The sequence below is a fragment of the Aethalodelphis obliquidens genome, unplaced genomic scaffold (genome assembly GCF_003676395.1).
Source record: "Aethalodelphis obliquidens isolate GAN/ISIS:26980383/991018 unplaced genomic scaffold, ASM367639v1 scaffold33, whole genome shotgun sequence".
Taxonomy (NCBI): domain Eukaryota; kingdom Metazoa; phylum Chordata; class Mammalia; order Artiodactyla; family Delphinidae; genus Aethalodelphis; species Aethalodelphis obliquidens.
The window spans coordinates 21,579,293-21,600,189 of NW_020837977.1; the positions used below are offsets into that span (position 1 = coordinate 21,579,293).

Below are 20,897 nucleotides of genomic sequence, written 5' to 3' on the forward strand. Positions count from 1 at the left end.
TTCAGATTGAATAATTTCCACTGATCTATCAAGATCACTGACTTTTATTTTTTCCCAATCTTCTGTAATCTCATCTAATGGGAAGTTTTATTTCAGGTATTGTACATTTAATTATAGAATTTTCATTTGGTTCCTTTTTTCCAATTCCTATTTTTCTGCCAAGTTTTTTGGTCTGTGCATTCATCATGTGCATATTTTTCTTTATGTCCCAGAACAGAATTACAAGACTTGCTAATTCTAATATATGAGTCATATCAGGGTCTGTCTCAATTAACTGCCTTTTCACTTAAGTATAAGTCACATGTTTCTTGGTTTACATGTGTATGTATCTGTGTTTGTCTAATAAATGTGGAGTGTATCCTGGTCATTATTAGTGGCTATTTTAGACTCTGGATTCTATTATGCTCTTCTGAAGAGTATTTACTTTTTTGCTAAAATGTCAGTTAACTCGGCTGTACTCACTCTGCACACTGCTTTCTCCCATGTGGTGGAAAGCGACTGAAATCTGTGCAGTTCTTATATCCTGTAAGATTTATATGCATTTGTAGTTCTCGCTGGGAGGTTCTACTTTACACTCTCTACCTTTTAAGCTCCTGCAGCCACCCCAAACTCTGTGTTGTGATTTCTATCCAAGTTTAGCCACCCTGAACAACACTGATGGGGTGAAAAGCAGTGAAAAATGAAAAACTCTCCTGGTTTGTGCCATTCTCATCTTCAAAGTGTCAACCCCTCCAGTTTCTGCAAGCTGTCTTCCCCTTCTACTGTGTCTTCAAATATTTTTATATTCTTTTTATATTTTTATAAACTCTATTTCAAAAATACATTTAATACACGTTGTATGTCCAGAATTTGTCACTGTTATTTGCAAGAAAAGTAATCTGACACATGCTGCTCTGTCATTACTGAAAGTGGAACTCCTAAGGATTTTTTTTTTAATTAGAAAACTAGAGGACTATAAAAGTCACGCTATGATGACTCACTATTTTTAAATTTATACAGGTGTAATATTAATTCCTACAGCAGTCCTTTTTCTATTCTGCTCCTTCTTATACCAGAAAACAGATGAATTTGGGCAATGAAAGGAAAATGAAGGGAAATGGGATGACAGGGTGACAGCGAAATAGGAGGAAGATTTATAGTAAAAAAAAAAAAAAAAAAAACGACGAAGTCCCTGTCCTGCTATGTCATAAGCTCAAGTTCAGCCAATTAAGAAGGGAGATGTGGAAAAATAAGGATGTTAAGTTCTGAAACAGATGCTACAAATGATATTGGCACATACTCACTTTCTTAAAGAGAATAAAAGCCAAAATATGCTATAATGTTTTCAGATCATGAACAGATAGATCACAGATATATGCACATAAAATTGTAATATTAAGTAACAACAAAAAAAGATACCTGCTCCTCAATACAACTCCTAAGGGTCCTCCTTTTTTTACCACAAGAACACACTGCAGTATGAATTTGTTTCTTAAGTGTAATGTTTCTACAATGAAATCTTTAAAATATAATCAAACAACATCAAGACTAAAAACTCCATATATTTCCCTTTACAAGCACTAAATTGTCATTTTTATACAAACATAATTATATTTTAGAGAGGGTTTCTAAAATGTGTGCTTTTGATCTTGATTAATTATTTCAACTCTATACATGTTGTATACATTGGACAGTTCTCAGACATTAACAATTAGTACATATTTAGTCATCATTTTATTCTAATTCATCATTAAAAATGATTAAAAGTGAAATTAAATGTATTACTTTCAAACTTTCATACAAATATAAAGAATTACAAATATGCTCATTCAATTTACAAATATATTTGAAGTTTGCCAGATCACTTTCTCAATATCCTCCCATGTAAGAATATAAAATTTTGCTTATTCTAATTTTGTTAAAACTTTTCCATATTCCATATTCTGTGAGATACTGAATCATCTGTTCTGCCCCTATTGTTAAGAGTACAAAGAAAACATCTGTTTTATAACAATGAATCCATATTTCAAATTTGAAAAACAAATTTGCTTTCTCTTAAAACTACAGCTTTCAGATCTTGTTTGAGCCACTCAGCTTCTATTGCGCATCTTCAACAAAAACCCAAACCTCACTCGGGTTATCTGATATTTATGAAGTCTGCAAGCCTGTATTTGCATAGGACTCACTACATAAAGTACAAGAGAATTACATAACAAAGCTCACCTAAATCCAATTTTCTTCACACTTCCAGAAAAATGTGCATTACATAGAAAACCCACTGCTGCATCTCTGCTGCCCTCTATAGGAATGGTTCTTGGAAGACACATAAATTGAAAACCCAGACAGCAATACTGAACAATAGGAAGCAACACCAGTAATCAACCACATTTGTCAAATGTCCTAAAGGGCAACATTAGAAACAGAAGTTATGGTCTTTGATTTTCATCATGCTTTTCTTCCAAGTTATGTAAGTACGCTATATTGCAAGAAAAACAACATAAGTAATTAAGAGAATTTGGGATCAGACTACATTAGTTGGAACCTCATTCTGCTATTTACTGGCTATGTCTCGATTCCCTCATCTGTAAAATGGGGCTAATAACTACATCTACACAACATGATCAGCACTTACCAAAGGGCCTCGCATATAGTAATAACTCAGGGTTACTGTATTGTTATTAATGTTATCATTGCTACTACTATAATTGACACTGTAACAACGTCAGGACCAGAGCTCTGAAGCCAGAGTGCCTGAGTTAGAATCTAGGTTCAGTCACTTATAGCCACAGGAAAATTACTTAATCTCTCCGTGCTTTAGAATCCTCATCTGGAAAACAGGAATGATAATAGCTCCCAGCTCACGGAGTTATGGTGAGGTTTAAATAAGCTAATGTATATAGCAAAGCACTTAGAGGAGAGCCCCACATCAGAAGCACTCACAATATTAGCTGCTGCTGTTGTTATGAGTTCAGTCACCTTTACATAGGACTAGTAGAACTCTATTCCAGAGAACTGGTGGAATCAAGCTTACAGGCATATGTTTCCTAGTTCAAAAACATCCCTCACTCCGCCCAGGGAAAGGAATTCAAGATAGACCTGAATTACAATCAAGGCTTCCCACTCAGTTAAAATACAGTTCTTCTGTAGAGTAAGTATCCTCCCACCCCCCATATATTCCATTTCTACAAGCATGCATGAGAGGCAAAAGTAATAGCCTCATGAGTTATATAAGGGAGGTTTTGTTTCTGAAGAGCTAAGTAATAGTTATAAAATTCCTAATTATGGTATAAGTCTTCCCCCTCCGTGTTAATCAATGTGCATGGCTCATTTTAACACTGTAGCTGACCCTGTCAACGCCCAACTCCTCCCCTATGTCTTCAGTGATGCTGGTCCTATTTCCAACTTCCAACACCCCCATTTCTTTGCATCAGGGCTTCATCTGGCTGCTGGAACCCATTTTTTCCACCTGTTCAGTAGTCTGTAAAAATTAGGAAAAACTCCTATCCCCCAACTCCACCACGGAGCAGCCCTCAGCCAAGGAATGAAGGCATCTGTACATAAATACCCCAGCTTCCCTGCCCCTCTGGTGGGATAATTCTGATGCTTCCAGAGGTTTCCAGCAGTACTAAGTTACCCACAATGGTAACTTGTTGATATTGATGCCTTGATTGGCTGCCATCCCTTCCCAGGCTCACTGGCCCACTTCACCACCAGATGTTCTCAGGGCATGCTGCTACAGAAATTCAAAGACAAACAAACGTTAAGTAGACGCAAGTCTACAAAAACTGCACATCACATTTTACTTCTTTCGACCTCCTTGAAATATTCAATGAACAGAAGAGAATGGCTTTAGGTATCAGTATAGGGAAGTATTAGGAAATAACTGCTGATGTGACTGCAAGATACTGGGCAGAGGGTATGCAGATATGAGTTAAAGTCTCTTGAAAGGTAGATGCCAAGACAGCAACAGCTACAGAAGAGATTTATTGGAGGAAACACCTGTGAAGGACAAAGGGGAGAAAGCAGGAGTCAAGGAGAACTTTAAGACCACAGTGCAGGTCTGACAACTATGAAAGGAGGAGGAGAAGGAAAGAGGACAGGGTAGAAGAGTCTCTGACCGCAGCACAGCTCTAGGAGATTTTAGCTTAGCTGATGCTGTCTTCAATTCAAAGTCATCCCTCGAGCGGTTCTGTGTGACTGTTGTCACAACCCTGGTATAGTCAGTCAATGGCTGGGACCAGCCCATGGGAAGCATGGTCCCAGTACAGACACAAGTACAGTACAAGCCCATTTCCATAGCTGCACTGTAGGGAATGATGGTGCAAAGTGACCTTACCTTAGGATTGAAAAATGGGTCTAGCGAAAACCTCCCTCTTCTCCAAGGTTGTCCCGTTATCAGTATGAACTACAGTTCTGCATGTTTGTAAACTTCAAGTAACGTAGCATCAAACTACACATAGCCTTCGGCAAGCTGGCTAACTTCCTCAGCATTAACCATGATGGTAGCTACAGCTCTCCACTATACAAATGTACCACAATTTGCATGTGTTCACAGAAAATTAGGTTACTTTCCTACATTTCTTTCTCTTATAAACAATACTAAAATAAATGTCCTTGAACATATATTCTTGTACATATCTTCTTTGGGCATATGTGAAAATTTCTCTGAACAGTGGCTTTCAAACTTTTTGGTCAAGAACCACAGTAAAACATACATTCATATTGTGATCCAACACATGTATACTAATAAATCTGAACCTAAAGTTTCACAAAAAATACTCTTACTGTCATACATTCTAATGTAGTCTATTTTATTCCACTCTATTTTTAAGTCATTGAATCAATTACAGCATCCACTGATGGGTCATAAGCCATTTTGAAAAAAATCAAGGATATTTATCTAAGACAAAATTGTGGGGTGATAAAATATGAACATCTTCAGCTTTACTAATGGCTGTACCAATTTACATTCCAACGGCAACTATTCCTATTGAGCCACACTCCTGACATTAGGCACTGTCAGACTTTTTTTTTTGGCAATCTGATGAAAATGTAGTATCTCATTTTTAATTTGCACTTCTCATACAACTAGTGACACTGAGCATCTTTTCACATGCTCATTAGTCATTCAGGTTTCCCTTTCCTATCCTTCACCTGATTTTCAACTGGGCTATTTATCTTTTCTTTACTGTTCTGTAGAAGTTCTCACTATATTCTGGATAGAAGTGTAAACTGTCCTTTAAAATTTTTTTTAATGCAAGCAATATATGTACATGGTTCAAAATTCAAAACAACATACAAGAAAAAAGTTTCCTCAATCCAGAGACAGTCCATATAAACATACATTCTTTCCATTTTTCTACACAAGTATTCTATATCCTGTTTTTGTCATTTAACAAAGTATTTTGAATATTATTTCATAAGCACATAGACCTACATCTTTCTTATACTTTACAAAATGTTTTATCAATTTTAATGAAGTATAAAACTTAAGCACACTAAACTACACATATTTATTCAATGTTTTGACATATGTACACTCCTGTGAAAATACTACCATTATCAAGATAAACATTTCCATCACCCCCAGAACTTTCCTCATGTCCCATTGTAATCCATCCGTCTCCTCCACCCTCATTCCCAATAAACCACTGACCTGCTTTCTCACTAAAGAATCATCTGCACTTTTTAGAATTTTATATAAAGACAATCATATAGTATATACTCCACCTCATTCATTTTAAGGGCCTGAGGCTAAACTGTAAAGGTCAAGTTACATGGACCTTGACTTTCAGGCAATGGGGTACCATTGAAAAGTGTTTCAATAAGTGAATGATAAGGTCATAATGTTTATTAAGATGAATCTAACAAAAAGATGTAAGCTAAGAAATCAGTTATGAAGCAACTGAAACAAAACGGACAACAGATGAAAGGGCCCAATTTAGGGCAGAAGTGGTGGGGATGCTGTGGTTTTGAGGCCAAATCTGCATGACCTGATAATGAATAGATCTGGGCAGTGAAAAAGAAAAACGATGAACTAGGCCCAAAAACGCATGAAGAGGATGAGCCTGGGTTAAAAGGAAGAGGGACAGGACTTCGGACTCTTAGACTTGCAGTAACTTTAGGACATCCACACAAAGATGTCATCAGGCAGCTGGAAACCCCCATGGAATTCAGGACAGCAAGAGCACTAGAAAAAGATTTAAGAGCAGCTTGAAGAAAATAAGGAAAATAATTGAATCTTTGTTCCTGTATGAGGAAAAAAAGGAAGAAAAGGAGGCAGGAGTTAAGGTCTAGAGAACACTGCTATGATTAGGCAAACCACAATTCCCACATTATAGGAATGCCTCCCAATGCCTGCTTGGAGAAATCCATTTTTTGAGTCAGTTTTCAATGACAACGTAGTATGTTATATTTTTAACATACATGACTATTAATAAAGACAAATGTACTTGATGAGAAACTACATAGAGAAGTCTTGAATTTTTAAATACAAAGTAAGCCAAGGTCTTCTCTTTTCTATGACCACATCTTTCAAAGTTCTGCCCATGCGCAAGCTTCTTCCAACATAAGAAAGCAATCTATGTAGATTCTGAGGCATTCAAACAACACCTGAATATTTTTGTTGCAAGGTTTCACAGCTGCCTTGTTTACTACATAACTTGGTCACAGTCACATAATTTTCTAACAGTTTCCTGTCTGAAAATTGGGCATAACAGCATTGACTTCACAAGATTGTTTTAAGGCTCAAATGGAAAATGTACTGCTATAAACTGCATGTTGAAACCTAATCCCCAATGTGATGGTATTTGGAAGTGAAGCCTTTAGGTGTAGCCCTCCTGAATGGGATTAATGCCCTTATTAAAAGGACCCAGGGGGACCCCTCGCCCACTCCATCATTTGAGGACACAGTGAGAAGACAGCTATGGATCCTCAACAGAAACCGTATCTGCTGGCTCCTAGATGGCGGAACTTCCCAGCCTCCAAAACTGTCAGAAATAAATTTCTGTTGCTTAAGCCACCCAGTCTGTAGTATTTTTGCTACAGCAGCTCAAAGGGACTAATACACTTACATAAAGCAATTAGTACAATGTAAGGCCCAGTATATGTTCACTATACGTGATTTGATTCTCTGTCTTCCTTGAGGGAAAAACCAATGACTGTTGTGCTTTTGTTTTTTTATTTATGAAATAAATATAGCAAAAAAGAAAATAAACTTCTCCAATAATCCTACCACCCAGAGACACACTTTTGGAGAACTACGGAGGCTTGCCACTCACTTCTTATAACTCAACTCTATTATTCAAGAGCAACCCTGAAAAGTCTGTGTCATACTGTAATTTGTAATTTTAACAAGGTATAAACTTGAATTGCAAGCACTACAAAACCTGTATGCAAGAGTTTGCTGAGTTAGTAAACTCAGTCTAGCACCCGGCATCTCTACCATGTAGCATTACAGTCCTTCAGAAGTGGTTATTTACAGCAGCTTTCAAAGGATAAGTATATCCTTAAGTGACAGAATATTTCCCCTAAAAACAAGCCAAGAAAAAAATCTACATAGGGCTTCCCTGGTGGCGCAGCGGTTGGGAGTCCGCCTACCGATGCAGGGGACACGGGTTCGTGCCCCGGTCCGGGAGGATCCCACATGCCGCGGAGTGGCTGGGCCCGTGAGCCATGGCCGCTGGGCCCGCGCGTCCAGAGCCTGTGCTCCGCAACGGGAGAGGCTGCAAAGGTGAGAGGCCCGTGTACCGCAAAAAAAAAAAAAAAATTTACATAGCTTAATGTTTTCAAGTTTCATCCACATTGTACCATGTATCAGAATTTCATTCCTTTTGAATGCTGAATAATAGCCTGCTGTAGGCGAAACAGAGCAGGACACTGCTGAGTACCCGGCCTCTTGTTTGTAGGAAAGCTTCAGCCTCCTAGGACTTCCCCAAGTTCCAAAGAACAAATTTAATTCGAGATGTGAGATAACGAAGAAACAAAGCAAAACAGTCAGGCAAGATAAAATAATAATAGTTTAGCCATTAAACAAAGTGAAGGGCCTTTAGTTCTTCCGCATCAGCTATAGATAACATGCTGAGCCATGTCCTTGACCTGTTCTGCTGACAATGAAACCCCTACGAGGTGGAATAAGTGAGCTGCATGCTGACCACAAGCACACAGGCCCCAGACTGGACGGAACCAGAAGGTTGATGATGGTGACTCCTGATTACTTCACCACCAACCAATCAGAAAAATGTCCACAAGCTGATCAGGCACCCTGCAACCCTCTCACTCACCCTGTCTTTAAAAACTTTTCCCCGAAAGCCTTTGGGGACTCTGGGTCTTTTGAGCATGAGCCACCTGTTCTCCTTGCTCAGCCCCATGTTGGGGCGCCATGCAATAAACACTGTACTTTCCCTCACCACAAGCCAGTGTCAATAGATTGGCTTTAGTACACGTGGGCAAGTGGACCCAAGTTTGGTTCAGTAACATACATATATACATACATATACATATATGTAGATATATATACAAAAATATACATACATGTTGAGAAATGGAATACTGACTGCATATCAGTAAACAAAGGATGTCACAGTCATCAGTGATTGCAGCCACCAGCCTACGGTGAGGTGGTGAGCCCTGAGGGAACTCAGGATATGAAAACACAGGATACCGGCCCCAGACAGCTGAGGTATATATCAAAGGAACGATTTCAGTGTGCCCAGACTCTTTCATCTTCCCATACATAGAAAAGTGTTAAATTCCTTTACATGAGATGCCTAGTTTACTTTAATTAAAAATAATCTTTTGACGTTCTAACCACCTGCCCTTGGTTGCAAAACTCCGATATAACCAGGCTCCCCCCCTCGCCTCCTCGGAGCAGTTCTCTCAGGGTTACCTGAGATGCTGCCTCCCGGGCTTGAAGTCCTAAAAATTCGTGCCGAATAAAACATAACTCTCAACTTTTATGCTGTGAATATTTCTTTAGTAGACAATATACATACACACACATTTTGTTTATTCGTTCATCTGTTGATGGATATCTGGGTTGTTTCCACCATTTGGCCATTGTGAATAATGCTGCTATGAACATCAATGTACAAGTGTCTGAGTCCCTGCTTTCAATTCTTTTGGGTATATGTCCAGAAGCAAAATTACTAGGTCATATGGTAATTCTATTTTTAACTTTTGAGAAACCACCGAACTGTTTTCCACAGTGGCTGCATCACTTTACATTCCCACCAGTAGTGCACAAGGGTTCCAATTTCTCCACATCCTCAACACTTTTTTTCCCATTTATGGGTAACAGCCATACTAATGGGTACATAGTAAGATCTCATTATGGTTTTGATTTGCATGTCCCTAATGACTAATGATGATGAGCACCTTTTCATGTGCTCGACTGCCTGGAAAGATCAGGTTGATGGCCATGATGGAATAACAGGGAATGGATTTATCCTCCTGCCTGAAACAATCAAAAAGAAAAGAAAAGAAAAGAGACAAAATACTTGAAACAATGGTTTTCAAGACATGGGACATCAGGCAAGAAGAACACTAACCCCTGAAAGCTGGGAAACAACGAACTGAGCTCTCTAATTGCCCCAGCTTACTTTCTTGAGAGAATTTCCAAACCACGCAGTAGGGAGGGAGAACTGAGGTGGAACCTGGTGAGCTCCCTGAGTTGAAGAGACAGAGCTGAGAGTCCATGGAGACAAAAGCAGCTAGAGTTCATAGCACAGAGTACCAGAAAAGCCAGAGTTGCACAGAGAACCCCAATCATCCCCCTCAAGTGTACAGAAGAGTACTGATCAGCATGTGCATATAAAGAAACAACACTAGACCAGCGAAAGAACCATTTGGAAGTATTAGAAGAACAGTGCCCACTATTCACACAGGGTCAGGAATCCGTAACCGTTAACCTGACTGGAAAAAACCCATAATTCAGAGAATTACACAGACCTCAGGAAGGTCTTGCTTCAGTAGTGGAATATAAGACTGTGTACTTCCCCAGACCCACCTAATAAATCATAAAGCAACACCTAAAAGGATGAAACTGTTTCCAGGTAACTGCACCACAGAACAAAGCCAAAATTAAAATAATTTTTTTTAAAAATCCGGCACCCAACAACATAGAATTCAAAATATTTGGTATCTACTGAAAAATTTCCAGGCATGTAAATAAAGAAGCAGAAAAATACAACCCATAATGAAAAGAAATACCAATCAATAGAAAGAGACACAGAAATTACACAGATGACAGATTTACCGAAAAAGCCGTTAAAACAACTATTATACTCTTTATGTTCAAAACACAGACAAATGTATGATCGTGTTAAGGAGAGACATGGACAAGATAAAATGACATATCAAACTTTTAGAGCTGACAAATACACTGGATAGTATTAACAGCAGATTAGACACTACAGGAAGAAAAGATTATCAAACTTGAAGGTATAGCAATAGAAACCACTCAAAATGAAACAGAGAGGGGAAAAAATGAGCACAGTGTCGATAATACATGATGCGATATCAAGGAGCCTAAATAACATACGTATAATTTGAGTCACAGAAGGAAAGGAAAAGGGAGTCAGAAAAAAAAGTGTTGAATAAAGGCAAAAAACCCTCCAAATGTGATGAAACCTTTGAACCCATGTGAAGAGGAGAGTTAACTTAGCAGACCCGAGACAGGTATCCCTAGAAAGCCCCGCTTACAATGTTGGTCCTTGCCTACCTCTGGGAACTTAGATTTCAGGATGATTCCCACCATTCCCCAATGATAAGAGTATCTCCCTGTGCCTAACCTGTGCAAACAATATGGCTTATGTTGAATACCTGTTTTCCATCCTGAAAACTGAAATTCTGGCGCATGTTAGGCAGAGAGCTCCCCTGATAAAAACCGTTGGCACTGAGTCACCGATGAGCACCCCCGGCAGACAACACTGCACATATACTGTCAAAACTCTCTGCTGGAGCAGTTAAGCATCCCCTGTATGACGCCACTGGAAAAAGACTCTTGGAAGAGTGCTGATTTTACTTTTGTATCTTTTCACTGTAATAAATCATAGCTGTGAGTATGACTGTATGCTAAGTTCTGAGTGTCTTCCTAGCAAATCACTGAACCCAGAAGTGAGCCTGGGGATCCCAGACAAACCACAGATCCAAGAAGCTTGATGAACTCCAAGCAGAAAACCACACCTATAGGCATATCACAATCAAACAGTTTAAAACAAGGAATAAGAAAAACTTAAAAGATCAAGAGTGAGAAGAGCTTCAGGCTTCTTGATAGCAACTCTGGAACTAGAAGACAATGAAGCAATGCCTTCAAAATTCTAAAGAAAAATAATTTCCAACCTAAAATTCTATATAAATTTTCAATCACACATTAAAGTGTGATGAATGCATCTTCTGACATGACAAGTCTCAAAAAATTATCTTCCATCAATCCTTTCTTGGAAGCTAGTGGAAGATGTGCTCAATCAAAATGAGAGTAACAACCAAGAAAGAGGAGTCCAGGATAAAGTTGCTCCATGCAGGAGCGAGGTGAAGGGAATTCCCCCAAAAGACGGTGAAGGGTGACTCAAGGGTGGCTACATTCACAAAGCACAGAGGACTCTGAGTTGAAATTAGAGCGGCTAGGAGGTTGTGGGAAACAGTTCTCCATAAAAACAAAACGAATAGAATGCTGAAAGGATAAAGAAGATGTGGTATATAATTACAATGGAATACTACTCAGCCGTAAGAAAGAATGAAATAATGCCATTTGCAGCTACATGGATGGACCTAGAGATTATCATGCTAAGTGAAGTAGGTCAGACAAAGACAAATACCATATGATATCACTTATAGGTGGAATCCGAACTATGACACAAATCAACATATCTACAAAACAGAAACAGACTCACAAACATAGAGGACAGACCTGTGGTTGCCAAGGGGGAGGGGTGGGGGAGGGAAGGATTGGGAGGTTGGGATTAGCAGGTGCAAACTATTACATATAGGATGGATAAACAACAAGGTCCTACCGTAGAGCACAGGGAACTCTATTCAGTATCTTGTGATAAACCATAATGGAAAAGAACATGAAAAAGAATACATATAACTGAATCACTTTACTATACAGCAGAAATTAACACAACACTGTAAATCAACTATACTTCAATAAAATATTTTTTAAACTTTTTTTTAAAGAACTAGTAGAATGCCTGCTATGTGTGAAAATCTTAATGGGAGAACTGAACAATGGTGAAAAATCAGAGTTTTATTCATGATAAGTAAAATTAAGAGTTTTATTCATGATAAGTAAAATTAGGCAAACAAAAACCCAAATGATTAACTCCAACAAAAACGAAAAGGTGGGAAGGAAAATCACAATTAATAGTTGTCTTGTTATGAATATTATTATTCAGAATTGCATAATGCTGAATCTAATGTAACCAGACCATGAGACATCTGTCCTGGGGGAACAGAGGGATGGGAAAGTCCCACGTGTAGCAGAGGCGAGAGTGGGTGAGGAGAAAAGTACTCAGTATTTATCCACGTTTAAAAGCACATTACAGGGACTTCCCTGGTGGTCCAATGGTTAGCAATCTGCCTTCCAATGCAGGGGACACGGGTTTGATCCCTGGTCAGGGAACTAAGATCCCATATGCCGCGGGGCAACTAAAGTCCACGAGCCGCAACTAGTGAGCCTGCTCACCACAACTACAGAGCCCATGCACTCTGGAGCCCATGTGCCACAACTAGAGAGAAGCCGGTGCACCACAACAAAAGATCTCACAGGCCGCAACTAAGACCCAAGGCAGCCAAAAGTAAAATAAATATATATATTTTTTAAAAAGCACATTACAAGCATGTTATTTAGAGAAAAGGAGGTAAAGAACAAAATAATCCACAGAGTCAAAAGTGGTAGTCCCTGAGGAAGGAGTTTCAAACAAAATACCAAAGGCTGTGACTAACAAATGCCATAGACAGAATGGAAAGTTGGAAACAATTCGTTCTTACCTTAGGAAGTTCAAGCAGCATCTCTGGAGGTGTCAAAGAACGACTGCTTGTACAAGAAGCACGGTCAGATATTTCCACCACACTCTCACAGTCTTCAAATTCATCACATGTATCTTCCCTGTCACTGTCAATCTCCCAGTCAATAACCTGGAGATCATCTAAAAAATACAATTTTAATTTTAAATATCTTTAATGTGTTTGAAATCTATTCTTCCTCTATAGCTGTAAAAGATCCATGTTGTTCAACAGTTTTAAAATATATTAAAAGACAGCAGAAAGTATACTCCTACTCTTATCTATAAACATCCCATTTCTCCCAACTCTTACCCCTACCCCAATTCTCAGGTAACTACTTCTGTTAGTTGTTTTTGTATTCTTCTAGAGTTTCTCCAGCATTATTGTTGATATGGAGAAAGTTTTAATGGTCTGGATAGAAGATCAAACCAGAAACAACATTCCCTTAAGCCAAAGCCTAATCCAGAGCAAGGTCCTAACTCTCCTCAATTCTATGAAGGCTGATACAGGTGAGGAAGGTGCAGAAGAAAAGTTTAAAGCTAGCAGAGGTTGGTTCATGAGGCTTAAGGAGAGAAGTCATCTCCATGACATAAAAGTGCAAGGTCAAGCAGTGACTGTTGATGTAGAGGCTGCACCAGGTCATCCAGATGATCTAGCAAAGATAATTCATGACGGTGGTTACACTAAATAACAGATTTTTAATGCAGATGAAACAGCCTTCTACTAGAAGAAGATGCCATCTAGGACATTCACAGCTAAAGAGGAGAAATCAGTGCCTGGCTTCAAAGCTACAAAGGACAGGCTGACTGTCTTGTTACGGGCTAAAACAGCTGGTGACTTGAAGTTAAGCCAATGCGCATCGACCATTCTGAAAATCCTAAGGCGCTTAAGAATTATGCTAAATCTACTCTGCCTGTGCTCTATAAACAGAACAAAGTCTGGATGACAGCACATCTGTTTACAACATAGTTTACTGAATATTTTAAGTCCACTGTTGAGACCTACTCCTCAGGAAAAATGATTCCTCTCAAAATATTAATATTCATCGACAATGCACCTGGTCACCCAAGAGCTCTGATGAAGATGGTGTACAATGGAATGAATGTTGTTTTCATGCCTGCTAACACAACATCCACTCTGCAGCCCATGGATCAAGGAATAATTTTAACTTTCTAGTCTTATTATTTAAGAAGTTCATTTTGCAAGGCTATAGCTGCTATTGACAGTGATTCCTCTGATGGATCTGGGCAAAGTCACCTGAAAACCTTCTGAAAAGGATTCTCCATTCTAGATGCCATTAAGAACATCTGTGGGGCTTCCCTGGTGGCGCAGTGGTTGAAAGTCCGCCTGCCGATGCAGGGGACACAGGTTCGTGCCCCGGTCGGGGAAGATCCCACATACCGCGGAGCAGCTAGGCCCGTGAGCCATGGCCGCTGAGCCTGCGCATCCAGAGCCTGTGCTCCGCAACAGGAGAGGCCACAACAGTGAGAGGCCTGCGTACCGCAAAAAAAAAAAAACAACACCTGTGATTCATTCAGTGGGAAGAGGTCAAAATGTCCACAGTAACAGGAGTTTGGAAGAAGTGGATTCTGACCCTCATGGATGACTTTGAGGGGTTCAAGACTTCAGTGGAGGAAGGACTGCAGATGTGGTGAAAATAACAAGAGAAGTAGAACTAGAAGTGGAGCCTGAAGATGTGACTGAATTGCTGCAAGCTCAGGATAAAACTCTTAACAGGTGAGGAGCTGCTGCTTATGGATCTGCAAAGAAAGTGATTTCTTGAGATGGAATCTACTCCTGGTGAAGAGGCTGTGAAGACTGTTGAAATGGCAACAAAGGATTTAGAACATTACAAAAACTTAGTTGATAAAGCCAGCAGCAAGGTTTGAGAGGACTGACTTCAATTTTCAAAGAAGTTCTCCTGTGGCTAAAATGCTATCGAGCAGCATAGCAAGCTCCAGAGAAATCGTTTATGAAAGAAAGAGTCGATCGATGCAGCAAACTTCATTGTTGCCTCATTTCAAGAAACTGCCACACCAACCCCAGCCTTCAGTGAGTAGCCATCAACACTGAAGCGAGATCCTCCACCAGCAAAAATACACGACTTGCTGAATGAAGGCTCCGATGATGGTTAGCATTTTTTCTGCAATAAAGTGCCTTTTAATTAGGGTACGTGTATTTCTTTTTAGATATAATGCTGCTGCACACTTAATAGACTACAGTAGTACGTAAATATAACTTGTATGTGCACTGCGAACCCAAACATTCATGTGACTCGGTTTGCTGCAACTTTCACTTTATTGCGGTGGTCGGGAACCAAACCTGCAATATCTCTAACATGTACCTGTACTTCAGAGAACTGGCTTGGTCAAAGAGACCCAAAGTGGAATCCAACCAGTTCTAACATGTTCAAGCTTAAGTTGTTAACTGTAAAAATAATACTGGTAATACTTATCTCTTAGAGTTATTGTGATAAATATTATGAGAAAATGTTTCTAAAAGGCTGGGAGGCTGCGACTCAGTAATATTTTTAAAAATGCTAAGTATCAATATTAGAAAATGAGTGTAAGTTTCTTCCATTATTAAAATCTAATCTATAACAGAAACTAAATTTCTTACAAAATTATCAATTTACCTTCACTGGCCCCATCTTCTGGAGAGAAAATATTCCTGCTATAAAACCTGCCTATTCTAGAACCATGTCCATTCTCTCTCTGTGATTTCAAAATTGTTTTATCTTCATCTGACAGATCACTTCCACTGGAACTCCATGTTATAGCTGTAAGCCCACTGGTACTCTTAGATGTGGTAGGTTCTGCAAAAGAAAAAGGGAAAATATAAAAATGGCCAATTGATACAGTTATTGATCAAAATGAAGTTTTATACATGTTACTTTGCTGAAGTCACAAATATACAATATTCTGCTGATAGTGAAAGCAATGTCATTTCAAATCTTCCAAACTGAAGGTCTATGTACAACCTGGCTAAGATTCTTTGAATTAAAGCCAAATTACAAGAAGAAAAAGAAGTCAAAATGATTGAGAAAAGTCATAAAAGACAAGGAAAATGACTGGAGCACAAATGAAAACTCAAAAATAACCTTCGAATAATTACCAAACTATAAAACTTCGTAGAATATTTCATCAAGCCATAAGGAAACACAAAACAGGGCTTCCCTAGTGGCACAGTGGTTGAGAGTCCACCTGCCGATGCAGGGGACACGGGTTCATGCCCCGGTCCAGGAAGATCCCACATGCCGCGGAGCGGCTGGGCCCGTGAGCCATGGCCGCTGAGCCTGCGCGTCCGGAGCCTGTGCTCCGCAACGGGAGAGGTCACAACAGTGAGAGGCCCACATACCGCAAAAAAAAAAAAAAAAAAAAAAAAAAAAAAAACCACAAAACAAACCACACCAATAATTATCTGTAATCAGAATGCTTCTGTGTGCTTCCTTTGCCATACTAGGAGCCCTGGTAACAGCAGTTTGCTTAAAATACTTAACAGCAAACTATTTTAATTAATTAAACTTATTTTGAGGTAATAGTTGGTTCACATACAGCTGTCAGAAATAACAGAGAGGGCCCGTGTATGCTTCACCCAATCCCTCCAATGGTAACATTATGAAAACCACAGTACAACACAGAATGTCGATACTGATAGTCAAGATAGAGAACTCCATCCCTGTGAGGATATCTTACACTGCCATCCCTGTGAGGATAACTCCCCTCCCCACCTCAATTCCCAATCCCTAGCAACCACAAGGCAGTTTTGCACTTCTATAATTTTGTCATTTCAAGAATAATATATAAATGGAATCACCTGTGTTACCTTTTAGGACTGGCTTTTTGTGCTCAGCATTATTCCCTGGACATTCACCAGGCTGTTGTGTGTATCACCAGTCACTTTCCTTTTATTACTGAGCAGTGTTCTGTGGTGTGGATGAACCACAGCTTGTTTAATCAGTTACCCTTGAAGGACATCTGGGTTGTTTCCAGTTTGGGGCTATGACAAATGAAGCCACTATGAACACTGTGTACAGCATTTTATGTGACTGTAACTTTCATTCTCCAGAATAAATGTCTAAGGGTGCAATTGTTGGGCTGTATGGTAATTGTGCGTTTAGTCTTGTTAATGAACTGCCGAACTGTTTTCCAGGGCGGCTGTGCCATTTTATAGTCCCACCAGCAATGTGTGACTGATCCAGTTTTTCACATCAGCAGCAGCACTTGGTGTGGTCACTATATTTTATTTTAGCCATTCTGATAGACAGGAAACCTAGAAAGAACAGGGCGACTCTATCTCGATGGAACCAGAAGTCCAACAGAAAATTTTACTGATTTTGATCAGAAAAGGAATAGGTATCTAATAAAAATAAAATTTTCTATTCCTATTGAGTAGATAGGTGAGTTATAATGCTAAAACCAAAAAAAAAAAAAAACTCTCTTAGTCACATTTCAATACAGTATAAAGTTTAGAGATTAGATATTATAACTCGAGTTTTACAGAAGAGGAAACAGGCTCAAAAGTTAAATGACTTCATTAAATACCTATTTATATAACACCTCTGATATAGTAAACCTTGAGGAAACAAAAAAAAAAAAGAAAGAAAACTCCTGCCCTCAAGGAATGCATGATCTGAAAGGCAACACTAGTTGATCATGAAAAGAAAAATTAAATACTGTATTAGAGATATGTCACAGTATAATGATGATGGCGCCAAAAAGGTGGATGCTCCACTTTATGTTGATCAGGAAAGGAAGATTCACTGACACAACGATGTCTGGAAAATCAACATTTACAAAGGCACAAAAACATGAAATAATAGTAAACACTTACTGAACACTTACTTTGTTCCATGAACATCTAGAATTACTAAAGTTGTCTATCCTTCAAAATAAAAAATTAAATACAAACTATTCACAATAACCTAAGAACTCATATTGATTTAAAGAGCTAATAAAACTAAGCTGTGTACTTACTTGCCAAAGACATTATCAATCTTTTTCATTATTATGCATCTGGACAAGTAAATCAAAAAAGAAAAAGTAGAATGCTACAGACTGAATGTTTGTGTTCCCCTAAAACTCACATATTGAAGCCAAATCCCAGTGTTATGGTATTAAGAGGTGTGGCCTTTAGGGGGTAATTAGATCATGAGGGTGGAGCCCTCATGAATGGAATTAGTGCCCTACAAAAGAAGCCCCAGAGAGATCCCCAGCCTCTTCTACCCTATGAGGATGCAGCAGGGAGGTGCTATGAACCAGGAAGCGAGTCCTCGCCAGACACTAAATCAATGTCCTGACTTTCCGCCCCCAGAACTGTGAGAAATAAATTTCTTTTGTTTATAAGCCACCCAGTCTACAGTATTTTTCTTATATACAATAAGAGCCTGAATGGAGTAAGACAGGAAGGTATCACTATTTTCAGATTATATAACAAATTCATAAACCTATAAATTATAGGCACCTAACTGTATAATTTATATAGTTAACCTCTACCAGGAATTTATTACTCAGTAATTCATTTTACTTGCTAAAAAGGGGTTGCCCTTGAAATCAAGGCTCATTCCAACGAAATTCCAGGAACAACATAACAACATCAGCCAGACTATGAGAGTAGTTACCATGTATTTATAAACATTTCTGGGTGACCAACGTGTGCTAGGCACTATGCTAGGACTTGGTGTTATAGGCTGAATTGTGTCCCCCCAAAACTCATTCATATGTTAAAATTCTAACCCCCAGCATCTAAGAATGTGAACTTATTTGAAGATAGGGTCTAAAGCGATATTATTAGTGTGGGCCCTAATCTAATATGACACCTGTCCTTGCAAAAAGGAGAAATTTGAACACAGAACCATACATGCAGAGAGCGAAAACACAGTAAAGAGACACTTGGAGAAGACAGCCACCTACAAGTCAAGGAAAGAAGCCTGGAGCACATCCTAGAAGGAAGCAACCCTGCCAATACCTTCACTTTAGACTTCTAGCCTCCACAACTGCAAGATAAGAAGTTTTTGTTGTTAAAAACACCCAGTTTGGGGCTTCCCTGGTGGCGCAGTGGTTGAGAGTCCGCCTGCCGATGCAGGGGACACGGGTTCGTTCCCCAGTCCGGAAAGATCCCACATGCCGCGGAGCGGCTGGGCCCGTGAGCCATTGCCGCTGAGCCTGTGCATCCGGAGCCTGTGCTCCGCAACGGGAGACGCCACAACAGTGAGAGGCCCGCGTACTGCAAAAAAAAAAACCCAACAAACAAACAAACACACCCAGTTTGTAGCATTTTATTATGGCAGCCCTAGCCATATCCTAGCCCTAGCCACCTAGGATATAAAGATGAGCAATAGAGGAGGGTCTGCCCTGAAAAAATCTATGGTCCAACAGGGAGAAAAGCACATCAAGAAATAATAATTTAAAAATTTACTAATGCGGGACTTCCCTGGTGGTTCAGTGGTAAAGAATCTGCCTTCCAATGCAGGGGATGCAGGTTTGATCCCTGGCTGGGGAACTAAGATTCCCACATGCCGTGGGCCAACTAAACCCACGTGTCACAACCACTGAGCTCGCGGACCTCAATAAGAGAGCCTGCGTGCCGCAAACTACAGAGCCCACACGCCACACTGCAGAGAAGCCCACGTGCCACAACTAAGACCTGATGCAGCCAAAAAAAGATATAATAATAAAAAAAAAAGAATTTTTTTAAAAAATGGGCAGAAGACCTGACTAGACATTTTTTTAAATAATAATAATAAATACATACATAAAAATTTACTAATGCTTCTCAAGGAGATTTCTGACTCCATAACAAATAAATATTTTGAGAACATATTTTGCAGGGTATTTCAAGAAAAAAAATAAACACTATCTTCTTTTTATTACATAGTTTCATTTTGCTTGGTAAATACACTTTTTTAAAGTTTTGCCTTTTAAAGAAAATCACTAACTACAAAGGTTCCAGCCTCTTTCATTTCAAGTTTTTATCTTCTTCCACGTCCCTCAAACCTTCTGGCAAGATCCTTTGCCAACATTCATTTGCTCACTTCTCTCACCCCTTCTCTTCTCCTCCATTTCCTCCCCTTTCCTTCTCTGGTTCTCAGTGCCTTACAGGTAAGGAAATAGAGATGCGGAAACAAGGAAATGGAGACTCCCCCTTTTTTGCACACTTTGCAAAAGTATGTTCCCCCACTTCTGCTTCCCAGCTCTCATAAAAATATTACTTCCGCATCCTAGAAGTTTTGTTAATAGCCTGTCTTAAACTAATATGTTAGAAGTTACTGTTTTTAAAATGAACCAGTTCTAGGAAATGCCTTGAGTCCCCTTTTCTATCAATTTCTATTTGTAAGCTTCTGTTAAGTTATTAACAATACTTTCTGTTCTTAACAACCTGCTTATGCTGTAAATAAATTAATTATACATGGATACAAGCTCTTTCAGCCCATGAGAATCTACTGATCATTCCACAGAATCGAGAGCACAGCAGAGTAGGTTTTAGGTTGAATATATTGGCATGGGAAATCATCTCAAAAGATCCTTTTGAAATTAAATACAAGGTAGCAGCTTATTTAATATTTCTCTCTCCCCAAGTTAAATTTGACTACACCAATTTTAAGTCTCCAAAAAAAGATAGAAGCCACATCTGTAAAAGAAAATAGTTAGTTGACCCTTGAACAACACAGGTTTGACCTGCGCAGATCCACTTACACACAGATTTTTTTCGATAAATATGCACTACGGTACGGCATGACCCGCAGTAGGTTGAATCCGCTGATGCAGAACTGCGGACAAGGAAAGCTGACTGTAAAGTTAGTTACAGGCGTATTTCTGACTGTGTGGAGGGTCAGCGCCCCAGCCCCCCATGTCAGTCATTCAAGGATCAACTATACTATTCTCTCCATACATTATGACAGTTTAGAAATCAGA

At 39.2% G+C, this 20,897-nt stretch overlaps 1 protein-coding gene across 10 annotated transcripts in view; it reads right to left on the reverse strand.

Annotated features, from left to right (window-relative positions):
• The window catches only part of SPIDR (scaffold protein involved in DNA repair), a 351,974-nt gene that overhangs the window by 290,503 nt on the left and 40,574 nt on the right, over positions 1–20,897 (reverse strand). For all 10 annotated transcript variants that reach the window (XM_027128161.1, XM_027128157.1, XM_027128158.1 and 7 more), the window contains exons 4-5: positions 15,620–15,799; positions 12,970–13,127 (exon numbers count right to left, since the gene is read on the reverse strand). In XM_027128161.1, coding sequence (XP_026983962.1) covers positions 12,970–13,127; positions 15,620–15,799 — 338 coding nt within the window. The remainder of the gene's footprint in view (positions 1–12,969; positions 13,128–15,619; positions 15,800–20,897) is intronic.